Here is a 21431-nt window from a genome sequence, read left to right on the forward strand (position 1 = left end):
CTTCTCTGACCCTACTTCCCTCTCCTCCTCAGTCCATAATGACTTCCAACGTGGCTGCCCCAGGCTTCTATAAATCCTGCCCCCCTTCAGAGTGGTAACTACTTGTCCTCCACCTCTGCCTCAGACTCCCCCGCTAAAAAAAAAAGAAAAAAAAAATCTGTGTCAAAATATCATATTAGGCAACTGCATCACCTGCTGACCTTTCTCCCATTACGAAAACAGGCCGAAACGGACATCACTATGCTCTGAGGGACATATTAAGACAATAGAATGATTGCATCCAGCTGCTCAGAGAACATTTTTTCCAGACATGATCTCTACTGTAATTATTTTTTTAGAAGTATTTTCCATTGAGGCCATCGGTGTCCTCCCGTTTCCTTTCCGCTAAACTCACCACAATAAGCAAATTTGAGGGACAGCACACAGCTCTCATGGAGATGCAGCTGGTACTTGTCGGGTTTGTTTACGTGAAGAACTTCCACATTGCTACTCTCCATGCCCACGGCCAGCCACTCCCCAGTTGGGCAGTATCCAAGGGAGAATATCTGTAGGAAGCAGAACAGGCTCACTAGTGATTTTGCCCAATGAACTGAGAAGTGATAAACAAGAAATGGGGAAAATAGCAAGAAGAGGGGATGTAATCAGCAAACTCCAGATTGTAGCATAGTCCACAGCACAAGAGACCGAACCCAGACAAGCCAAGTGTGGAAAACCTTTATGAAACAATCGGAAAACTTGGAACACTTATCACATGTGATTAAATTAAGAAATTATTCTTAATAATAATAGCATTTGTGTATATGGCATTTGAAGGTGGTCCTTGTCTTTTGCAGATACTAACTGAAACACTTGCAGATAGTGTCTGAGATTTACTTTAAAATAATCCAGTGCAGGGGTGCCTCAGTGGCTCAGTCAGTTAAGTGTCTGACTCTTGATTTCAGCTCAGATCATGATCTCATGGTTCATGAGTTTGAGCCCCGCATCGGGCTCTGCACTCTCAGTGCGGATTCTGTCTCTCTCCTTCTCTCTCTGCCCCACTTGCACTCTCTCAAAATGAATAATAAAAATAAACTTAAAAAAAAAAAAAAACCCAATATTGAAAATAATCCAGTGTTTGGGGGCAGGGATGATACATGAGACCAGACTGGTCATGGGTTGGAAACTATAAAGCTGGGTGATGGGCATTTTAAGAAGCTTTAAAAAAAAAAAAAGCAGACCAAAAATAGTACCCTCCATATATTTGGAAAAAGACTGGAATGAGGAAGACTATAAGAAACTCAACAAAAGATTAACAGGGACATGAAATTTAGTAAAACACATACTTGTAAACATGTCGTAATCAAAAGAACAATTCTACCAACAGAAGGCACTTAACAAGGCAATGTCTTTCCCAAAGCAGGTCTAGATTCAGATTCAGATACTCCACATCTAGATAGTCTTCACAATCCATAAAGTTGCCATTTTATATCACTTCAAACTTCCATAAATCTAGTCAGCCATTGAGTCCATTTTCTAAGGGTTGAATAATAAAATGGGCCTCCAGTGAGATACTGCTGTCTTTTTTAAGCTCCCTGATGCAAGGGAAATGAATTAACTCCAGAGTGTTGTGATTGTTCTCTATTCCTTATAATAACCCTGCATATTTTTCAAGCTCTATTTATATGTGAATCAAATAATCTTCTCTCACCCCCACATTAGATGGTGGGAACATATACAACAGGTCCAACCGTCTATTCTTCACTGAACAAATTCCTTCAATGAACTCCTGTAGAAGTAAACAACTAGCAGGTCTTAACCAGTAGGGTTTTAGAAACCACTCTAAGCATTTCAGGGGTTCTGCTTGTCTGTGGGTTGTTGTTGTTTTTAATCAGTATCTCAAATTTAAGCTTGGTCTGTTGGCCCAGTTGTTATTACCATGAGATGTGAAGGGAGGGAGCAGGACGCCCCACACAGAGATTCCTGGTGGGGAAAAGCCCGTCACCTGTGAGGTGAAGTCATGCTGCTGTAGCTGCCGCCCTTCTCGCAGGTCCCAGGACCTGACCGTGTTGTCCAGGCCGCCCGTCCAGAGCTTGGTGCCATCATTAGAAATGTCAATACAGCTGGCCCCGTCTGTGTGGCCCTGGAATTGCCTGATAAAACAAACCAGATTGAATAATGATTTCCTGCCAGAGCTCAAGGTAAACACTGTTGTGTTGTTAGTTTTGGACTCAGTGTGTGTGTGTGGGTGTGCGTGTGTGTGTGTGTGTGTGTGTGGGTGTGATCTCTCAGTGTCTTCTGATGTGCAAGATCAAACTAACATCCCCCACCCTGAGGAGGAAACAGCACTTGCGGATTTTCTTTTTTCGCAATCCAAGCGTTAAAGAAATGGAATGCCACTTTAGGTCATCATACGGGAGAAGCTAAATACACTCTTACAGCTCTTCTTACAAATCCGTCTGGAAGGGAAAATTCCTCCCAGGTCTGGAAAAAGTGTTTGAGTGTTAAAAGAAAAAAAGAAAAGAAAAGAAAAGAAAAAGGACAAACACACAAAATCCCACGTGTATTCTCTAAGGAAAGAGGTAGGCCTCCATCACTACATTATAAGCTCAGGGTCCAGAAGCACTCCTTTTCCATGAGTGAATCAACACAGCAATGCCCTTCATGCCAACAAAGCATGAGCTCACGTATTTACTCAACCTTGCTTTCTGTATTAGAAAGAGCCCTGCATTAGGAAATCTGGACTCCCAGAGACAAAGGGTCATGCTGGCCTCCTGACTTAGGGGTGCTGAACAGAGTCAGAGCTAATTGCTGAGGCGGCCCCATGGGCACCTCTGCAGGACCCTGCCTGGAAGCTGAGCACATGCTTGTTCTCTGAAAGGGAAACCTTGTGCTTCAGTCAAAAAACACTACCAAAACCAATCAACTAACAGGGACTCACTGAGCACAGATGCTTTGCCAGGCCAAAGGCAGGGTTTGCTGAGGGGTAGGCAAAAGTGAGCTACCGCAGGGTTGGTGATCTGTGGGTCCCGGACCCGGTTTTGCATGCCAACAGGGAACCGGCAGGGAAGTGACCAGAACACGGCCAACCACTATGGTGAATTAGGCGGGATGCATTCGAGTGGCTTGGGAATTTCAACACTCAGAGGAAGGTTTCTATGTCTGTCCTTCCTCTAGGTGCCCTTCCCCCCCTTATTTTTCCCACAGAGCTCCAAACTTTTAAACTGAACTTGGAATTTAAAGAGCATGGAAGATAAGACAAAAGCACCACTTGCTGTGAATTCTGAGACAAGGTGAGAGCTATCATTTCAAAAATTGTTCCTCCAAAAGCTATTCTGAATGTTCATCTTAGTTCTCTGCCCCCACCCCTGTCCCATGCACACAAACGTTCCCCCAACCACCCCAGCTTGCCTCCAAGACTCCCCCGTGGGTCACGCCGGTCCCAGATGCAGCTTTTGAAAGCTGATTTGCTCTTCTTTCCATCAAACTGCTCTGGAAACCCAGTGACCTCCCTCTGCATCCTCTAGAGGTCATAAAATACTTTCTCGCCTTGACTACAAATGCTGTTCTCTTCTGACTTCAGGTGCTTGGTGGTGGCTCCTCTACCCCCCTGTCCGCACATCGCAGCACTACCTCAGCCTCCTAGAAGGCAGATACCAGGACTGTCCAGGCTGTGGTGGGTCTCGGTAGATACTGAGATGCTCAGCAGACTCTGTGCTACCCTCTCACACAGAGTAGCCACTAGCCGCATGTGGTCAGCCCACACGGAGCAAGACATTTGTAAAGCACTACCCCATTGTATCCAGCAGGTGCTTACTCCCGGGAGCCAGCACAGAGCAGGGGTTCAGGGCACAGACAGGAGAGCAGCACGCCTGCACCCCATCACGTCTCCCCCACGCCCGAATGTGTGAGCAGACAAGCTGACTTTTACCTTCTCTGTACCTCGGGTTCCTCATCTATAAAATTAGGATAATTACAATGCAGACATTATGAGGATTAAAAGGATTAGTGTTTGAAAAGCACTTAGAATTAAAATTTTGAAAGTTCTATTTATTAAGATTTTTTTCAAAAAAAGAAGAGGAAGAGGGGCACCTAGGTGGCTCAGTCATTCAGCATCTGGCTCTTGGATTTGGCTCAGGTCATGATCTCATGGTTCGTGGGTTTCAGCCCTGCATCAGGCTCTGTGCTGGCAGTGTGGAGCCTGTTTGGGATTCTCTCTCCCCATCTCTCTCTGCCCCTCCCCTGCGCGCGCTCTCTCTCTCTCTCTCTCTCTCAAACTAAATAAACTTTAAAAAAAAGAAGAAGAAAAGAAAAACAAGAAACACTTGCTAGGCTAAAAAAGTCTGAAGTGGCTGTCAGCTCCAGCTACGTTTGTCAATTTTGCTCATTCTGAGTTGCCCAGTGCCCTACAAGGGAAAAATTACTACCAGAGTGTCACCCGTACGCAGGGACAGAGCCTGGTTTGGTGACACTGGATTTCTACAGAAGAGGTCTGAAGGGAGACGAAGCTGCTATAATGACTCCTAAAGTCTGTCCCCTTCACTGTGGCACTTGGGCCCAAAGCATGAGAAGAGCCCTGCTAAATAATCTACATGCCTAAAATCACACTATCAACAAAGACCATTTCCGAGCGAAGATGAAATAGGAAACAAAAAAGCAAAAGATGACAGGTTTTCCCTGGGATGTTTAGCTAGTGCTTCCCTTTACAAAGACTTTGTTGTAAGTGTGGACTTTGATTTCGGCAGAGGGAATGAGGTGGCCAGAGCCGAGAAGAGACACAGAGATGCCAGGACTGCAGCTGTCACAGTTCAGAGGAATGATTCCAGGAAGCTGGGCCCATTCCTGGGTGGAGTAACCCCTGGAAAGGGCTGATTTAGTTACTGAGAAACATGTATACTTTAATATAATTTTTGTGGGAGCACCTGGGTGGCTCAGTCAGTTAAACGTCCGACTTTGGCTCAGGTCATGATCTCACGGTTCGTGGCTTTGAGCCCCACATTGAGCTGTCTGCTGTCAGGCAGAGCCAGCTTCTCTGTCTCCCTCTCTCTCTGCCTCTCCCCTGCTCACGCTCTCTCTCTCAAAACTGAATAAACATTTAGAAAAAAATAAATAAAATCATTTTGCGAGTAAAATTCATGGTATCTCCTCTTCTCATGTCCTTTTGTTGGTTTTCTGTTCTCCTTTATCACTCGGCTCCTATTTGCACAAAGTTCTAGCCAAAGCCAAAAACATCGAGCATTAAGGACCCTTGATACTGCCAGGTAATCCATGGTGCACGTGCTGCCCCTTGGCAAAAATCAGGAATACTTTTTGGACAGGTCTGGCAACTGCAAGTGGCTGAAGAATGGGGACATCAGGGAGGTAAATATAAATTGTGGGGGACACTGAGCATAGCAGCCAGACTATAAGCCCTCCAGAGGGCAACTGCCACAGTTTTGTCTTCATACTCCCAATACCTGGAACTCCCAGCCTGGCACACAAGAGGCTCTGAACATGGGCCGAGAGCCTGGGTGCAGCCAGAGAAACCGAGGGGACAGGAGGCCTTCAAGCCCAGGTACCTAAGGAGGGAACACCCACCATAGACAACCATGTCTGCTCACCTCACCAGCGTCTGGTTGTGCAGGTCCCAGACCGCGATGTTGCCGTCACTGCAGCACGAGAAGCAGACCTTGGAGTCGGGGCTGATGGCCAGGGCGTAGCACGCAGGGGCCGAGGACGTCAGCTCCGCCTTGATGCGCGGGGTCGGAGCCGCCAGGTCCCAGATGGACAGAGTGCTGGCTTCCCCTCCCACGATGAGGGTGCAACCATCAGGGAGCAATTTGCAGGAACGGATGTAGTTATCTCTGTTCTGTGAAATAAATGTAATTCAATTGCTATGATGCATTAGCCAGCACTAACAATCCCATGTTCTCTAACTGCTATCTTGGTTTTCGACTTGAAAAATAGTATTTCATGGACGCTATTTAATAAAGCAAGAGTTCTGTTGTAAAAATTGGGATCGAGTTGTAACTGTCCCCTTTGAAACGGTAAATAAAACAAACTCCTGGGCTTGCTTGGGCACGTGCAAACATTTGGATAGAACTGTTCCCGACGTTCAGTTTCCTGCTGAGTAGAAAGAACTGAAATGATCAGTGGATGCAAGATAGGTGTACATGTACCTCTCTATGAAGAAACCACTTTTCAAAGCTAGCTTATAAATGTCCGACCTCACCACCCTCCATTATTTACTATTTGGAAACTGCAGACCTACTGCCTAGGTTTTGATTTTCTTTACTCTTAAATCTCTACCTAAGGCTTGCACTAGTCATGTGGATCCTTACTAAGAATTTAACAGAGCTGCTTTCTCTATTCAAGCCTCTCAGTCCAAAGAAATCGATAAAAGATGGCATCTTCCTATCGAAAGCAACACACATTAAAAAAGTAAGGTGAGACCTAAAATAACCCTCCCCTCCCTGAAAGAAGTAATTGCTATTCTTCAACCCAAATAGACCGAGCTAAAGTTTTCACTATGCTTTGACCTATTACTCATAAATTTCAAAAGAGGCGATGAACGTTACAAAATACTCCTACTATTTTAGAATGTCCGGCTATGTTTCAGCGTGTTTCAATTTCATTAATGGAGATTTTTTAAAGTTATTTGATTTGGGCGCCTGGGTGGTTTAGTCAGTTGAGCATCGGACTTCGGCTCAGGTCATGATCTCATAGTTTGTGAGTTCTAGCCTCACATCCGATTCACAGAGCCTGCTTCAGATCCTGTGTCTCCCTCTCTCTGCCCCTCCCCCGCTTGCGCTCGCTCTCTCATGAATAAACATTAAAATAAAAATAAAGTTATCTGATTAAAAAATAAATCAATGGGGCGCCTGGGTGGCTCAGTTGGTTAAGTGTCTGACTTTAGCTCAGGCCACGATCTCTCGGTTCATGGGTTCAAGTCCCATGTCAAGCTCTGCTGACAGCTCGGAGCCTGGAGCCTGCTTCAGATTCTGTCTCCCTCTCTCTCTGTCTCTCCCCCACTTGCACTCTGTCTCTCTCTTTCTCAAAAATATAAACATTAAAAAATAAAATTGAAAATAAAATAAATCAATAACTACTCCAAAAAAGGCTTTTGTATCTCAAAAACACCGTTCTTCTTTCTGAACACTCTGTCTCTGGAATCCTCACCAGTCGCTAGGCACGCAGCGGGTGAACTGTTCCACCCATCACGGCGAAGTGCAAGCAGACACCACATCAGGGGCAAGGTGGCCTTTAGTCTGCTTAGGGCCAATGGTACGTGGTCTGTAAATTCTGGGGTTACAGTTCAGAGAAGGGAACATGTCCCAACATGGCGTATGGATCCTGAAAAATGCAAAATGGCATCCTCATACTCTGGGAGGAGGTGGCTTCGGGTGCCTTGGGAAAGCGTTCTCACCGTTCCAGTTTTGCGGATGGCCGCCCGGTTTCCTTGCAGTGTGATCTATTAACCTTTCCCGAAGTTAAGGTAATAAAACCCAGCCAGCCCTCCCAGGTCTCCCTGAAAACACAGGCCCTGTTCAGAACGGTTTTTATGCCACATTATGAAATGTTTACTATTCAATATTTATGCAAAGGCTGTAGGGAAATCACAAGTTAAGTGGACCGCAGGGCTCAGAGTCCAGGCCTAGTTCAATGGGAAACCCCCTTCTGAGTACACGTTCAAACAAGGACAGCTTCTGTAAACCACTGTAAAATATTTTGTGAAAGAAATCCATCAACTCTGGGATTTAACCACTGAAACAGCAACAAATGAAACCTTCACATTTCGGGCGGGGTGGTGGTGGTGCGGGGGCTAAATAGCTAACGCAGGAAACAGAAAGGGCTTCCATTTCCTCATAATGGGAATAAAACCCAGGCCCAAACAGCTATTTCCTTATTGAGTCTCCAGGGAGACATTACCCTTGTGCACCAGTTCCTGTTCGCTCACCAGACAGTCGAGCTGAGACACGGGGCTCTTGTTGCCGGGGTGGCTGATGTCCCAGACCTTGACGCAGCCCTTCCCGCCCGTGTACACGTGTCTCGTGGGGTTGCTGATGGTCACCGCGCACACCACCTCCCCGTGGTTCAGGGTGTTGATCTGGCGCGCATGGCGGGGGATGCCGGGTCCGATGAGGGCGTCGGGGGGGAAAGGGACAGGCTGCATCTGACCGTCCGCGGTGACGTGGAAGGAATATGCACTTTTGGGGAAGGGGACAGTTAGAGAGAGAGAGACAGGAGAGGAGACAGAGAAAACACGGATCATAAAGCAGTTAGTCATCACCTCAGCAGCTTCTGTGAGGAAGAAGAGGAAAGAACGAGTCTCCTCATGATTCTCTTCTGAAATCAACAGAAGCTGAAGTATTTACCGAAGGAACAAATTTAAAATACATAATAGCAGAAGTCTAGGGTGTACATATATTAAACTGTATTTTTTAAATATTTAGAAATTTCTCAATTGTGCCTAACCATTCCAGAAAGCATCCCTTCAAATCCCATCTACGACGCTAACCACGCTTCCTAATTAACATAAAATACCTCCTTCCCAACACACCCTGTATAATTGTATGATTTCTTACCATAATTTTAAATGATTATTTTTTATGCTTCAGATGAAGCCCTCAAGTACTCATAATAATTTCACACAGTAAACACTATATTCCAACACTAACATATGAAAACACTTCTAAACGTACCAGTTTCAGGCTTGAAGTTACTCTTTTGCATAATCAAGAAAAAATAATAAAAGATTCTCTCTTTTTTTAAATGTTTATCTATTTTTGAGACAGAGCGTGAGCAGAGGAGGGGCAGAGAGACAGGGGGACAGAGGATCTAAAGCAGCCTCTGTGCTGACAGCAGGGAGTCCGGCGCAGGGCTCAAACCCACAAACCACAAGGTCATGACCTGGGCCGAAGTCAGATGCTCAATTGACTGAGCCACCTAGGTGCCCCAATAAACGATTGGCTTTATGACAGATTTTTTTTTTGATGTATATTTTTATTTTGGGGGAGGCTGGGGCAGAGAGAGAGAGAGAGAGAGAGAGAGAGAGACACAGAGAATCTGAAGTAGGCTCCAGGCTCTGAGCTGTCAGCACAGAGCTCGACTCGGGGCTAGAACCCACGAACCGTGAGATCATGACCTGAGCCGAAGTCAGTGGCCTAACCAACTGAGCCACCCAGGCACTCCAACTTTATGACAGATTTCAAGTTTTCTCCTCAACAATCTCCCTACCTTGGCCACGAACCCCAGTTTTATCTAAGGCAGCAAAGTACTCTTTGGTACCCTCCCCAGCTTCCCTTTGGCTAGGTATGCCACGTTTTCAGCAGTAAGAGGTACATGCTCAACAGACATGCGCTGCTAGGGGCATGTGGTTCATAACTTCAAAGAGAGGGACGCCAGGGGATCCAGAAGCTCTCTGTACTTTTGGCTCAATTTTGCTATGAACCTAAAACTGCTCTAAAAAACAAAGGCGATTAATTAAAAGAAAAAAAAAATTTTAAGTGAGGAAGATCAGGATTCCCGTCCTTTTTTCTTCTTCCTTCCACTGCCTCAACTATGAGCAAGGTGCCTTGCTCAGCCAGCCCTTTTGGGGTCACCTTCAAGGTGACTCTGAAGATGGAATCAATTGCTGAAGGAAGTAGAACACAAAGATAGGATGCAGAGGCCCTGTGACACTGTGGGGCTGTGAGACCTGCCCTGGGCTACTGACAGCCAGGATCTTTTATGGGAGAGAGAAATAAACCTTCATGTTGCTTAAGCTATTGTTTTCCTCTCCTGTTAAATACAAACCTAATCCCAGTACATATTTGTTTCCACCTCAAAATCTTAAGGCATATTTTATGTTTTGTGATCTAATGATTTAAACTCCAAGCAATAATATATTACAGATATAAAACATGCACAAAGAAAAGACACTTTAGAAGGTGGAAAATGCAGGGGCACCTGGGTGGCTCACTTAAGCGTCCGACTTCGGCTCAGGTCATGACCTCATGGTTCGTGGGTTCGAGCCCTGCATCGGGCTCTGTACTGACAAGCTCAGACCCTGGAGCCTGCTTCGAATTCTGTATCTCCCTCTCTCTGCCCCTACCCCTCTCGTGCTCTGTCTCTCTCTCTCTCAAAAAAAGAAATAAACATTAAAAAAAAAAAGAAGGTGGAAGGTACAGAAGTGCTAATACCCGCCCCCAGCATCCAAGCAGATGGAATTATGCACATGACACTTTTGAAGAGACCACTATGTTCACTTTCTTCTTATCTGAAACATCACTAGGCAGTCTAGAAGTTCAACATTAAGCCTTTTCTATAGGTCTGCATATATAATAAATGAAGGATGTAGAGTTTCCATAACCCTCTGGGATAAGTCTGGGGCACTTTCTGGAACTTGTCATTGGCACCTTATATTCCCTTTACAGATCTAAAGACCATGGGTATTACCACAGAACTCAAATTTTCATTTAAACGTTCACTCAAATTTTGTACAATAACTTAGCACGCACAAAATTGAAAACTGATACAAGGTTATTAGGTTTCCAACATGCCTGCACATAAAACCCACATAATTCCCTAAGCTTGAGAAGAAAATTAGGCTATTATTTTCTCTTTATGAACGCAAAATATCATACGTGGAAGGCTTGAAAAAGAACTGCCTTGACCCCAAACCAAACAACACAATCTTAGATATATGGTATTTCCTGACAGACTGGTTCCAGTAACTAATCTTAAATGGCTAGCTGAACCAAATCCTTAACATTACTCTTAATTTGAATAATTGAGCACACATAATGGGAACCCTACAGAATGCCCTAGAAAATAAATATGCATACAAAACAACTACAGCTCCAAGCCCTTACAACACCACACCACTAAATTTCCTGTTTTTTACCCAACGGTATCCTTTGGTGTCCTTAGTAACACATCAAGCCCACATGATATTCTAATTCTAATATAAGCACACTGTAGTTAATTGAACCTATGCTATTTATTACAAGATATTTGGGGTTGGAATCAAATAACATTCACTGTATTGCCCTGAAGATAGGACCACAAGAACTGGAGATTAACTCTATTCATGTTCTGGAAGAATTCTTCAAGGTCCAGTAGTAAGTTATGTGACCCAGACATCAGGTACCATGAGTTGAGTCTGAAAATAACAAACCGCCAGGTGAAGCTTAGAGAAATGACCAGAGCGTTTTCATAAAACAATTGAACTGAACGTATTTGGTTAGAACAATGGCTGACGTGGGGAGAGAACTTGCCTCTTAAAGCTTTCTATGCTGTGAGAATAATGGCGCTGTGTGAAGGTTAGTTTCTTGGTCTGCCATAAATCAAGGTGCGTGCCCCCAGGTGGGCAAACTTTCCATCAGGCACCCTTATAGCAATTCTAGATTTTTAGGGGAAGACAATTTTACCTTGTTTCAACTGGAAGCCCACTTATTATAGAGTTAAATGATCCAGATTAAAATCGATGCACAAAGTGTAGACAGAGAGCTGTACACTCATTTTTGGAAGATACCTGCCTCTCTCCCAGGTGTCCCCTTCTTTAAACCACACAGGTGGGCTGTGATATCATACTGAGGCAATTTAAAATGGATTCACAGAGTACTGAACTGCAGCCAGAAGCTGTAAACACTGCTTGGTCCCAGGAGAAACCCATATGGATGTTAATACATCAGTCACAGGGGGCCTTGCAGGAAGCTGGTGCTGCCCACTGTGCTGGAAAGCCTAATCAAATGAACAAACCAGACCGATGCAAAGGGCTGATAGGTCTCCAAGAGGGATCAACTGGGAGGAAAAATGAGGGGAGCAAATGAGAGCCTGGAATTAGTTATTCACCTACAGGAAGAACAAGAATCTTGTTGAGAAAAGGCCACATTGATGGCATATCATGGCAACGTTAAAGACTTCCCAGAAGGAAACTTAGATTTCCTACTTATTGAAGAACAAGGAAAAGTAAAATCAACCAGGAAGGGGAATTTATAAATTGAGAGTGAGGATTTAATAAATACCTCGCAAGCCTGAATTCAGAAAGAGGCCAGCCACCAAAGAATGTACATGGAATGACTGGATTTATAGAATTTCAAATACAGGCAGAATTCATCTGTAATATTAATCCAGAGTGGTGATTCCCCACAGCTATTGCAAGGAACGTGAGAGGGGCTTTGTCAGTGTCCCTGGTGAAAAGTCACTGAGCTATACACATATGATTCATGCACTCTTCTATAGGTATATCTCAATTTTAATATTTTTTAGTGTTTTTTTAAGTTTATGTATTTATTTTGAGAGAGAGCACGAGCGGGGGAAGGGATGAGAGAGAGGGAGACAGAGAGAATCCCAAGCAGGCTCTACGCTGTCAGCATGGAGCCCAACTCAGGGCTCAAACCCATGAACCATGAGATTATGACCTGAGTTTGGAGGCTTAACCAACTAAGCCACCCAGGCACCCTTATGTATATATCTCAATTTTAAGATAAAGGTGAGATTTATTTGTTTATTCAAGAAAAAGTCAAGAGGGCTCCTGACCCATGATCAAGTAGACTGAGTCCACAGCCAAGTTGAGAGCCCTGACTCTACTGTTAAATATACAGGAAATGCCTGGCTCGCTGACCTCACTAACTGTGGTCGTCCTTACCAGCCTAACTATCTGCAGCCTATAATGTGTCCATTCCTGATCCACAAGATAGAAATAATTAACAAAACAGAAGGGTTGCAAGGATTGCTGTAAGGATGAAAGCAGCTACAAAACCATAAAACATCGAACGCCACACTCCACACCTGCAGGGGCCTTCAGAAAATGGGAGCATTGGTATTAAAAAGAGGAAAGTGAGGGTATGCTCCATCAAGGGCTCTTTTATCAGTGGACAAGGGTAAGGGCAAGGAATGCACAACGGGAGGAAGGTGTGGGTGGGAGTCGGGAAAGCATACAGCAGTGACTAGGCAAAGAAAACCAGGAAATCCATAAATCCCTAAGGACAAGAATGGGGAGATAGTATTTGGCAAAGAGGAGAGGAAAATGTTTAGCTAGGACTGGGGCAAACTGTGAAGTGGAAAGAATAAGTCCCTGGCACTCTTGTTAGAGGCCACACTGCTGGGGCCACCCACCTGCACAGAACTGAGCACCCCCCTCAACCCAGCTTTCTGAACAAACACCTGTTGATGAGGGCCTAATCCTGTGATCTAGTCGGGAGAACTGAAAAAAATAAAGCCCCCTGGACAGCATAAATGCAAAAACGGAATAAAATCAAACTCTTCCAGAGCCGATGACTCTTCCTTTATTGGACACACAGAAGAGGTGCGGGAACTCAAACTCAAAGAGTCCCCATTGGGAATCCTCACGGGGAGTGGCAGGCTGGAAAACAAGACTGTGTTTTGGAGAAGCAGGTTTTTTCCTAGCAGACAGACTCCTGCTAATAAAACTATGCTGTGTTCTGAGACCAAAGGAAAACAGGTGTTTACAGAGTTGCTGGTTTGCTGGAAATAGGAACAGCAGCAGGATCCAGTCAACAGTGATGGAGAACCATGGACCCCGGAGGTAATGGCTGTGGCCAAGACCTTGCTGCCTGTGGACTTGGTGCTCTCAGCAGGGACTCTCTTGCTGTATTACCAGGTTTAGTGTCACTGGGCCTCAGTTCACATGACCGTCCTGTATCCTAAATTCCCTGCCATGTGGAATGATGGGCCAGTCCCCTAAAATATCATATGCCGTCACATCTCTGAGTTGTGCACAAACTGTTCCCTCCTGCTTAGAATAGCACCGCCTCCCTCCGACGTGCTCAGCCACTTGTTCTCTCTCCCCCTCGGTGGGCCACAACTTCTGCAGGCAGGAGGGTTATTTTCCAGGGTCCTAGCTCTTCTGTAAATCTCAACTATGGCACGTATCAGAACTGTGGACCACTGCACGTGTTGACACTTCTCATTCATCGTTTTTCTCAGTGGACTTTGCCAGCTCGCATACAGCTGGCACTCAGTACATGAATCTCAATTCCCCAGGTCATTTATTGCTACCCTAATCACTTATTAAACTGAGGCACGAGAGGTCGCTCTGGCAAGGAGAGAAAGCTACAAGAAAGTGGAGGAGGGTCTTCTAGCCACTTGGGTTATGCCAACCAACCTTCCCCAAGAATTTTCCAGTAGTTGTACCAAATGTCGCTGGGAAATGCTATCAACATTCCTGGGGAGGGGAAAAGTGGTCCCTAGAGAGGTATTCTGGACCAAAACAAAGAACAATGAAAGCAACTATAGTAATGGAGTAAAATCCATGGCCCTTCCCTAAGTCAGCAGAGCCCAGTGGATGCAGGACCCTTCCTTCCGAAGCAAGACACGGCAGAAGCTGCCATAGGTCACATGCAAAAAAGCATGATCCTGTGTCTGGCCACTGAAAAGCATAGCTTTAAGTAGGGGCACCTGGGTGGCTCAGTTGGTTGAGTGTCCAATGCTTGGTTTCAGCTCAGGTCATGATCGCATAGTTCATGGGTTTGAACCGTGAGTCAGGCTCTCTGCTGACAGAGTGGGGCCTGCTTGGGATTCTCTCTCCTTCCCTCTCTGCCCTCCCCCACTTGTGCACACAAGCACGTGCGCGCTCTCTCACTCTCTCTCTCAAAATAAATAAATAAACTTAAAAAGTAAATGGAAAAGCCAAGATCCAAGTCCAGGGCACCCAGGGCAGGCCTGCCACAACGTAGAACTTTTAATCTTTGACCTAGCTTCACATTGGCACTACGTTGGACACCATCCCCTGAAGAGGGAGAACACATGCCCATCATGATAGAAACACATAACTTACACAAAAGAGACCTTCATGTCAATGTCATCAGTGCAATTTCATTATAGAGTCCTGGCACTGGAGGCTTTGAGGGCTGGAGCATGTGGGTCATTCTAAGGTAGATGAGAATAATGTAATTTATGATGGTGGAGGATACTCTTAGCCTCAAGAATGAGTACAATGAAGGTGGTGACTGGGGGGATTGTAATGTGAGGTCATAAGGAAATCAGAGCCATATTATTCTAAGATTTCAGGGGGAAAAAAACAGGTCCTTGGGAATATAATTCATCTATTTATGTTAAAATCTCCTTCACCGCCAATATAACAAGGTTGATCTTTAACTCTTCTTAGGGTCTGCATCTCTCACCCATAACATCTATAAAATGCAGAATTTTTCCAGCTTGGCCTCCTGGCCTCCTCCCAAACAGCAAATATGCAGATCAGGGTACAATTCGTACCCTATTTGGAAGACAGCATTTCTACATGAATGGAGGGCTTTGCTAACAATTCGATTACACGGTGTGAACTTAAAGCATTAAGATGAGAGCCTTTTTTTGTCTGTTTCCTTATTTACTTTAACACATGGCCATTCTCGTTTCTTGAAAAGGCAAATGCAGAACTTCTTAGAATGGACATGATAAGGAAAATCACTAGACAGAGAAAACAGGAGACTGGCTACTTGATAAACTAGGAGATTCTCTAGCAAAGTTAGCATTCATGATTCTGAATTCTAGGCCCTACTTCTTCCACCAACTAAATGTTTCAAAACGTGTAAATGTGTTAGGGGAGCAACGAGGCTTCCATGCAGGGCAAAGATTCAAACCGAGAGATTCCTGGATGAAAAATAAGACAAAGAAAAGTTTAAAATACAGTCATTTCTAAGCTGAATTTGAAAAGTCTAGCAAAGGAACCAACTACTATGGGCAAAGAAGCATTAGCTGAGCAAGAAATAAACTACATTTCTATCTGATAAACTGAAAGGCATTTCTGAGGAGGTGAGGAGGGAGAAGGGAGATATGTGCAGGGAGGACAACTGTCTAGTAACTAAACATAACGCATCAAAATAAAGGGCCTCACATTTCAACAGATTCTCAAGAAATTAACTCTGCAATTCCAGAAGATCAAAGAGTATAAAAATAGAAATTAAACCAAAACCCAAATGTGGCATTCGGGTGGCTCTGTTGGTTAAACGTCCGACTCTTGATTTCGGCTAAGGTCATGATCTGGGAGTTCATGAGATGGAGCCCCATGAAGGGCTCCTCGCTGACAGTGCAGAGGCTGCTTGGAATTCTCTCTCTCTCTATGTCCCTCCCCCCTGCTTACGCATGCTTACGTGCTCTCTCTCTCCAAATAAATAAATAAACTTTAAAAATAAATACATAAAATAAACCAAAACCCAATGGTGATAATATGGCACAAAACAGGCAAGTTACTTTCAGCATTTAACAGACAAAAAATACCCAAAAACCATGCCAAGTAAAAAGAGGGCTGAATTAATTTTCAAATCCACTAAACAAGCCAGTTGTGGATTCTAGACATCTAGACATCGTCAACAGAGGAACCAGAAGCAAGATCAAGAATGGAAAACGGAGTTGGGGAGGGAGGGGGGACTGACCACGGAAATGTCTCCTTGGCTAGCAGCGGGGATGGCCTCTATTCACTGCTGCAAAACATGTTTTCCTAAGAGGCAATTTTATCCCATATGTAGTTAAGATTTTCTTTCCTCTTTAGGCTCCAACTCCAAAAAGGTACTTTAAAGATTTATTTAAACACTAAACGAGTGGGTGTAAGATTTCTCAATTACATGTCTAGCATTAAAACACAGGGTGAAGGAACTTGGAACTAAGCTGGAATCTTAAGCCAAACTATTATTAGTCTGAGTTATTACTGACCTCTAGGTGCTACTACACGAGGCAGGTAGAGCCCAGCTCCCAAGTATTTATGGGGAGGAAGCCAGTACATCAGGGCCAAAATGACGTCTTGGGGGTAGCGCAGTGGGAAGCATAGCAAAGAGATGTTGACCTGACTAACCTTGAGAATTTCTCTTACCGGGGATCGCCACAAAGCCCAGGGGAGCACATTTCCTAAAACTAAAAGTGAGTTCACATAAAGCTGACCAAATAATACCAATTAAATCTCGCCTCAAGGGTTTGAAAACACAGTCAGGGTTACCTCTTATAAATCAACAGTGCTGAACTCTAAAATGCAAAATGTGAATCTCCTTTGGAAAGGATGAATCATAGAGTCTTACACAATTCTGGACTCATCTCCCACCTACTCAATGCACCAAATATGTGTTTACTGGGTATATGAGCTCAGAGGGACAGAGGGACTTCAGAAGCTTCAATTCTAGTGGGGAAGAAGCAGGTAGAAGTATGACATGCACACATGATGATGACTCAAGGCCATGGTGTGCAACATGTCACAAGATGTTACAAGGTGCTCCTGGAGAGGGCTCACATTTAACAAGGCATCAGTGAAGGCTTCGAGTTAAGGCAGCAACAGAAGTGGCTAGACAGGAAGGACAAGAAGTATTCCCACAGGAAGAGGTAAGACTGGTAGAAGGCTCACTGCTCCAGAGAAGAAGGAAAGGCTTTCAGGGAATGGAACGTTATCTCTTTCAGCCCAAGCACAAGATGCAAGGAACACATGACATGAGGCTAGAAAAGCAGGTGGGGGTAATACTACCAGAAGGGCCTTGAATGTCCCCCATCACGAGTTTATGTGCAACTCCTGAAGATCTCTGATGCAAGAAAGGACCTAACCAGGTAAGCACTTTAAAAGGGGGAAAACTTGGGGTGCCTGGGTGGCTCAATCAGTTAAATGTCCAACTTGTGGTTTCAGCTCAGGTCGTGATCCCAGGGTTGCAGGATCAAGCCCTGCCTCAGGCTCTTTGCTGAGCATGGAATCTGTTTGGGACTCTCTCCCTCTCTCTGCCCGTTCCCTGCCCGTGCTCACTCTCTCTCTCTTTCAATCTCTCTCAAAATAAATAAATAAACATTTAAACAAATAAAAAGGGGCACACTCACCTAGGATCTTACTGACAAAAGTGAGTAGGAAATAAGTGGGGATTTTAACGAATAAGATTGGTAAAATGTGACTTAAAAAAGGAAGAATTACAGGCTACAGTTTGTGCCAGATGTCAGAGAGAATGGGGAAGATGCCTTTAACAAACTGAAGTTCGGAGACACTGTTATGGGGGTGAGGGAGACAGGGAAAATGACCAGGTTGGCTGGGAAACCCTACTGAGATCTTACATCACTGTGACACCAACAACAAGTACAGAACAGTGGCAACACAAGTCACCTACCTTGCTCTCTTCCACTTTGATTAAAAAAAATAAAAGTAAGGCCACAGGGCCTTTGCATATACAGGTTCCTCAGCCTAGAGGTTTAAGTCCAGCCCCTATGGAGTTAAAGCAGCTCAGAACACTCTTTCTTGACCCTCTCAGAAAGGATCAGCCTGTCACATGCTTTGATGGGATAGTGTTCCTCTCGGTCATAGCTCTTCTCTCAATTATGATTATGCACTTATTTTTGTGATTATTTGATTAATGTAGTCTCTCCATCACTAAGCTGTGAGCTTCCAATAGGGTCCCCCATGCCTATGTAGCAGGTCTCAATGAAATCTATGAAAGAGGGGACAAGAGGGAGGTGACTGTTAGATTTTAGTGAGCAGATGGTGTGGGGACCTGAAATCACATCCCACAAGAGAGGGCTGAAGCAACGGACATATTCAGCCAGAAGAGAAGCCTCATGGCAAGCTGGTGGTCTCCAAATATCTGAAAGGCTATTGTGGGGACGATGGATTAGTGGTGCACTGTGTGGTCTCCAGGGGTAGAAAAGAACCAGGACTGATGGATAAAGGTTCCAAGGAGACGGATCTCAGCTCAAGGGCTGGAGCAATTTTGACAGAGCCAGGGAAAATGGCTTCCTCCAGGCACCCGCAAGTCCCTGTCACTAGACATGCTCGGTCAGAGGCACACAGCCACCTGAAGAGGCTATCATAGGTGACTTGATGCACGGGTAGACATTTATGCTAGAGGCACTTTGAAGGTCCCTCCAGCCCCAACTGAACTCTTCTGGCTGTACTGCCCGCTCTCGGGAGGCACCCATGCGTTTGCACATGAATCCCTAGGAATAGGTCATGGGCTGTCCCGTCTACCTACAATGGCCCACCTTTTCCACTTTCTCTGCCCTGTGGGCTTGTTTCTCTTGCACAAGCCTCAGCTTTCTGTGTATCTCCCTCACCCCAAGGAAGCCCTTCCCGTCTTAACTGTGGTCACTCTTTACGCTGCTCTGCCTCCACAGCACCTCTCACAAGTGTAATCACAGCATTTGTCCCTTTAATGTTTCCACATCAGTAGGCCCCCAAAGGCAGGGAAGATGAACATTCTCTTTCCTAGAGCCTGCCCAGCATCTAGCACAGAGTCTGACATGTGGATCTTGCTTAAATGTCCACGGACAGCCATCCATCACCCTACCCAAATATTACTTCAATTGGTATTTCTCAGAGGGTGACACCTGCAAACTTTTACCACACCTTGTTCACCCTCACCCTGGCGATGCTGGTTTTTCCACCATTCTCTCAAGTGCTTCACACCAAAGCTGCTCAAAGTGTGGTCTGCAAACATTTGCTACTCTGCACTGACATCAGCTCACTCATGGAGAGTAGGTGTTGAAAACGTTTCTACAGCAGCTTGATAAAGTCAGTTCCTGACAGCTGACTCTTGTAATAAAAAACTTGGGCTTGTATTTTCTAGCTTTCTTCCCCTATTCATCTGTACTTGTCTGTTACAAGAGTACCAATCTTGGTCATGTTGGGAAAAAACTGGAGAAGCATTGCCTCAAGAAGTATTCCTTTACTCAACAATGAGGACAGGAAGTCCTCTCACGCTAATTAATGGACCAAAACAAGGGGAGTAAAATGTATAGCCCAGACCCCAAAGACAATGGTGAACTCCCATTTTTCCCTCTGATATTAACTCGATCATCCTCACATAATATAGCTCCCCTCAAACTTAAAAGAAAATCCTAAAAAATGTTTTTTCACTGTGTTGGAGAGCAGTGACCACTCTGATCCAGAGACTCGCCCTCACAACTCTGCTGCTGAACCCACTGTCATTGTCCCTGAACACATCGTATCCTATAATGGAGCTGTGAACACAAAGAAATCCAACGTGCTCACAAGCCAAGGACATGAATATTTTGGCTTTAGTAAATGACACCAGTATTATCATTCACAGAAGGTTTAAACTTGGTGTCTAATTGCATTATGAACACACACACCACAGTAAGGACCTAGTTAGGTCTGAGTTAATAGTCCTCTGCACAGCAACCTCCAACACCATCATGACAGCTCATTGCTCTTGTCACCCCACCCCATCTGCCTCACATATCCCATTCAGGGTGGGGTCCTGGCAGCCAGACGTACCCCCACACCTCCAACTCTTGAAACTGGCTTTCCCTACTGGTCAGTTGAACTTGGCATTACTTGTGCATTATTCCCCTGAAGACTCATCAGTTACTATTAATTATTGCCTCTTATTCACATTACTCATTTGCCCTTTATCCTCTCACCAGTTTGTAGGACACACAACAGCCACACTGCCAGAGACGACAGATAAATATCCATTACGTGCCCTGGGGCATCTCAGGCTGGATGCAGAGGGGCATACCCAAGAAAATACATGACATAGCAGTTCATGGTTATTCAATCAGAAGAGATCTACCAGGTAAGAAAGCATTTGCAACACTCCTCCCCCTGCCCCAGTCCTGCTCTTCCCTGGGCCTAGATGTCACTGTAAATTCCTAACATCTCTACCAGTTCCTACTATAGACAAAACTCTCATTTCGTCATGAATCAAATTACCATGAAACAGACATTACAATGCATGTGAAGTACAGCCATGGAAATCTGCTTTCCAAAATGCAGGTGATGGGAGCAAGGAATTCCATTCTTCCTCATGCTGCTGGTTAATTTGAAGAAAGGCTCCAATCAAAATCACACAAAGATGAGCAGGTGGTTGAATGGACCACTCAGAATAATGTAATATGCAATACACAGTGGACACATAAATAAAAGCTAAAAGCAACCACACAAAGGTAGAAAAATAAACTGGGGGTGCCTGGGGGGCTCAGTCAGTTAAGCATCTGACTCTTGATTTCAGCTCAGGTTATGATCTCACGGTCTGTGAGTTCAAGCCTCACATTAGGCTCTGAGCTGACAGGGCAGAGCCTGCTTGGGATTCTCTCTCTGTCTCTTTCTGTCCCTCCCCGGCTCATGCTCACTCTCTCTTAAAGTAAATAAACATTAAAAAAAAAAGAAAAAGAAAAAGAACTGAAGGCCTATGACACACAACCCTATTTGGAAAAACCAAAATTGTAAAAGGTCCTAGAAAGGCAGAGTGCACGATGGCAGATAAGACAGACACCCATAGTTTACTCTCCTTTGTACAAAAACTGAGAACTTTCAGAATTCTTTAAAATCACATTTCTAATTACTAACATATGGAAGCAAGTGATTTTAAGTGACCCTGGGAGAATAACCTGGAGAATAAAAAACTTTCTTGTTTTCTGTCAAAGCCATTCTGTGTTTTGTAGTTCTGGACCTCTCAGAGTAAAGCACGCACCAAACTTCAGTGGGCGGGCGGAGAGGTCCAATAACAGATGCCCAGATGCCACAACTACCCTTTGCACAACTCTAGTTTCCACCA

General features: G+C 44.7%; 1 protein-coding gene across 6 annotated transcripts in view; it reads right to left on the reverse strand.

Annotated features, from left to right (window-relative positions):
• TLE1 (TLE family member 1, transcriptional corepressor) overlaps nucleotides 1-21431 on the reverse strand; it is a 90490-nt gene that overhangs the window by 1336 nt on the left and 67723 nt on the right. For all 6 annotated transcript variants that reach the window (XM_086685071.1, XM_086685069.1, XM_086685068.1 and 3 more), the window contains 4 exons: nucleotides 7913-8162; nucleotides 5577-5824; nucleotides 1982-2129; nucleotides 395-545 (listed from right to left, as the gene is read on the reverse strand). In XM_086685071.1, the coding sequence (XP_086541197.1) occupies nucleotides 395-545; nucleotides 1982-2129; nucleotides 5577-5824; nucleotides 7913-8162 (797 nt within the window). The remainder of the gene's footprint in view (nucleotides 1-394; nucleotides 546-1981; nucleotides 2130-5576; nucleotides 5825-7912; nucleotides 8163-21431) is intronic.

This window comes from Puma concolor, chromosome D4 (genome assembly GCF_028749965.1).
Source record: "Puma concolor isolate L17-30 chromosome D4, mPumCon1.1.hap2, whole genome shotgun sequence".
NCBI lineage: Eukaryota > Metazoa > Chordata > Mammalia > Carnivora > Felidae > Puma > Puma concolor.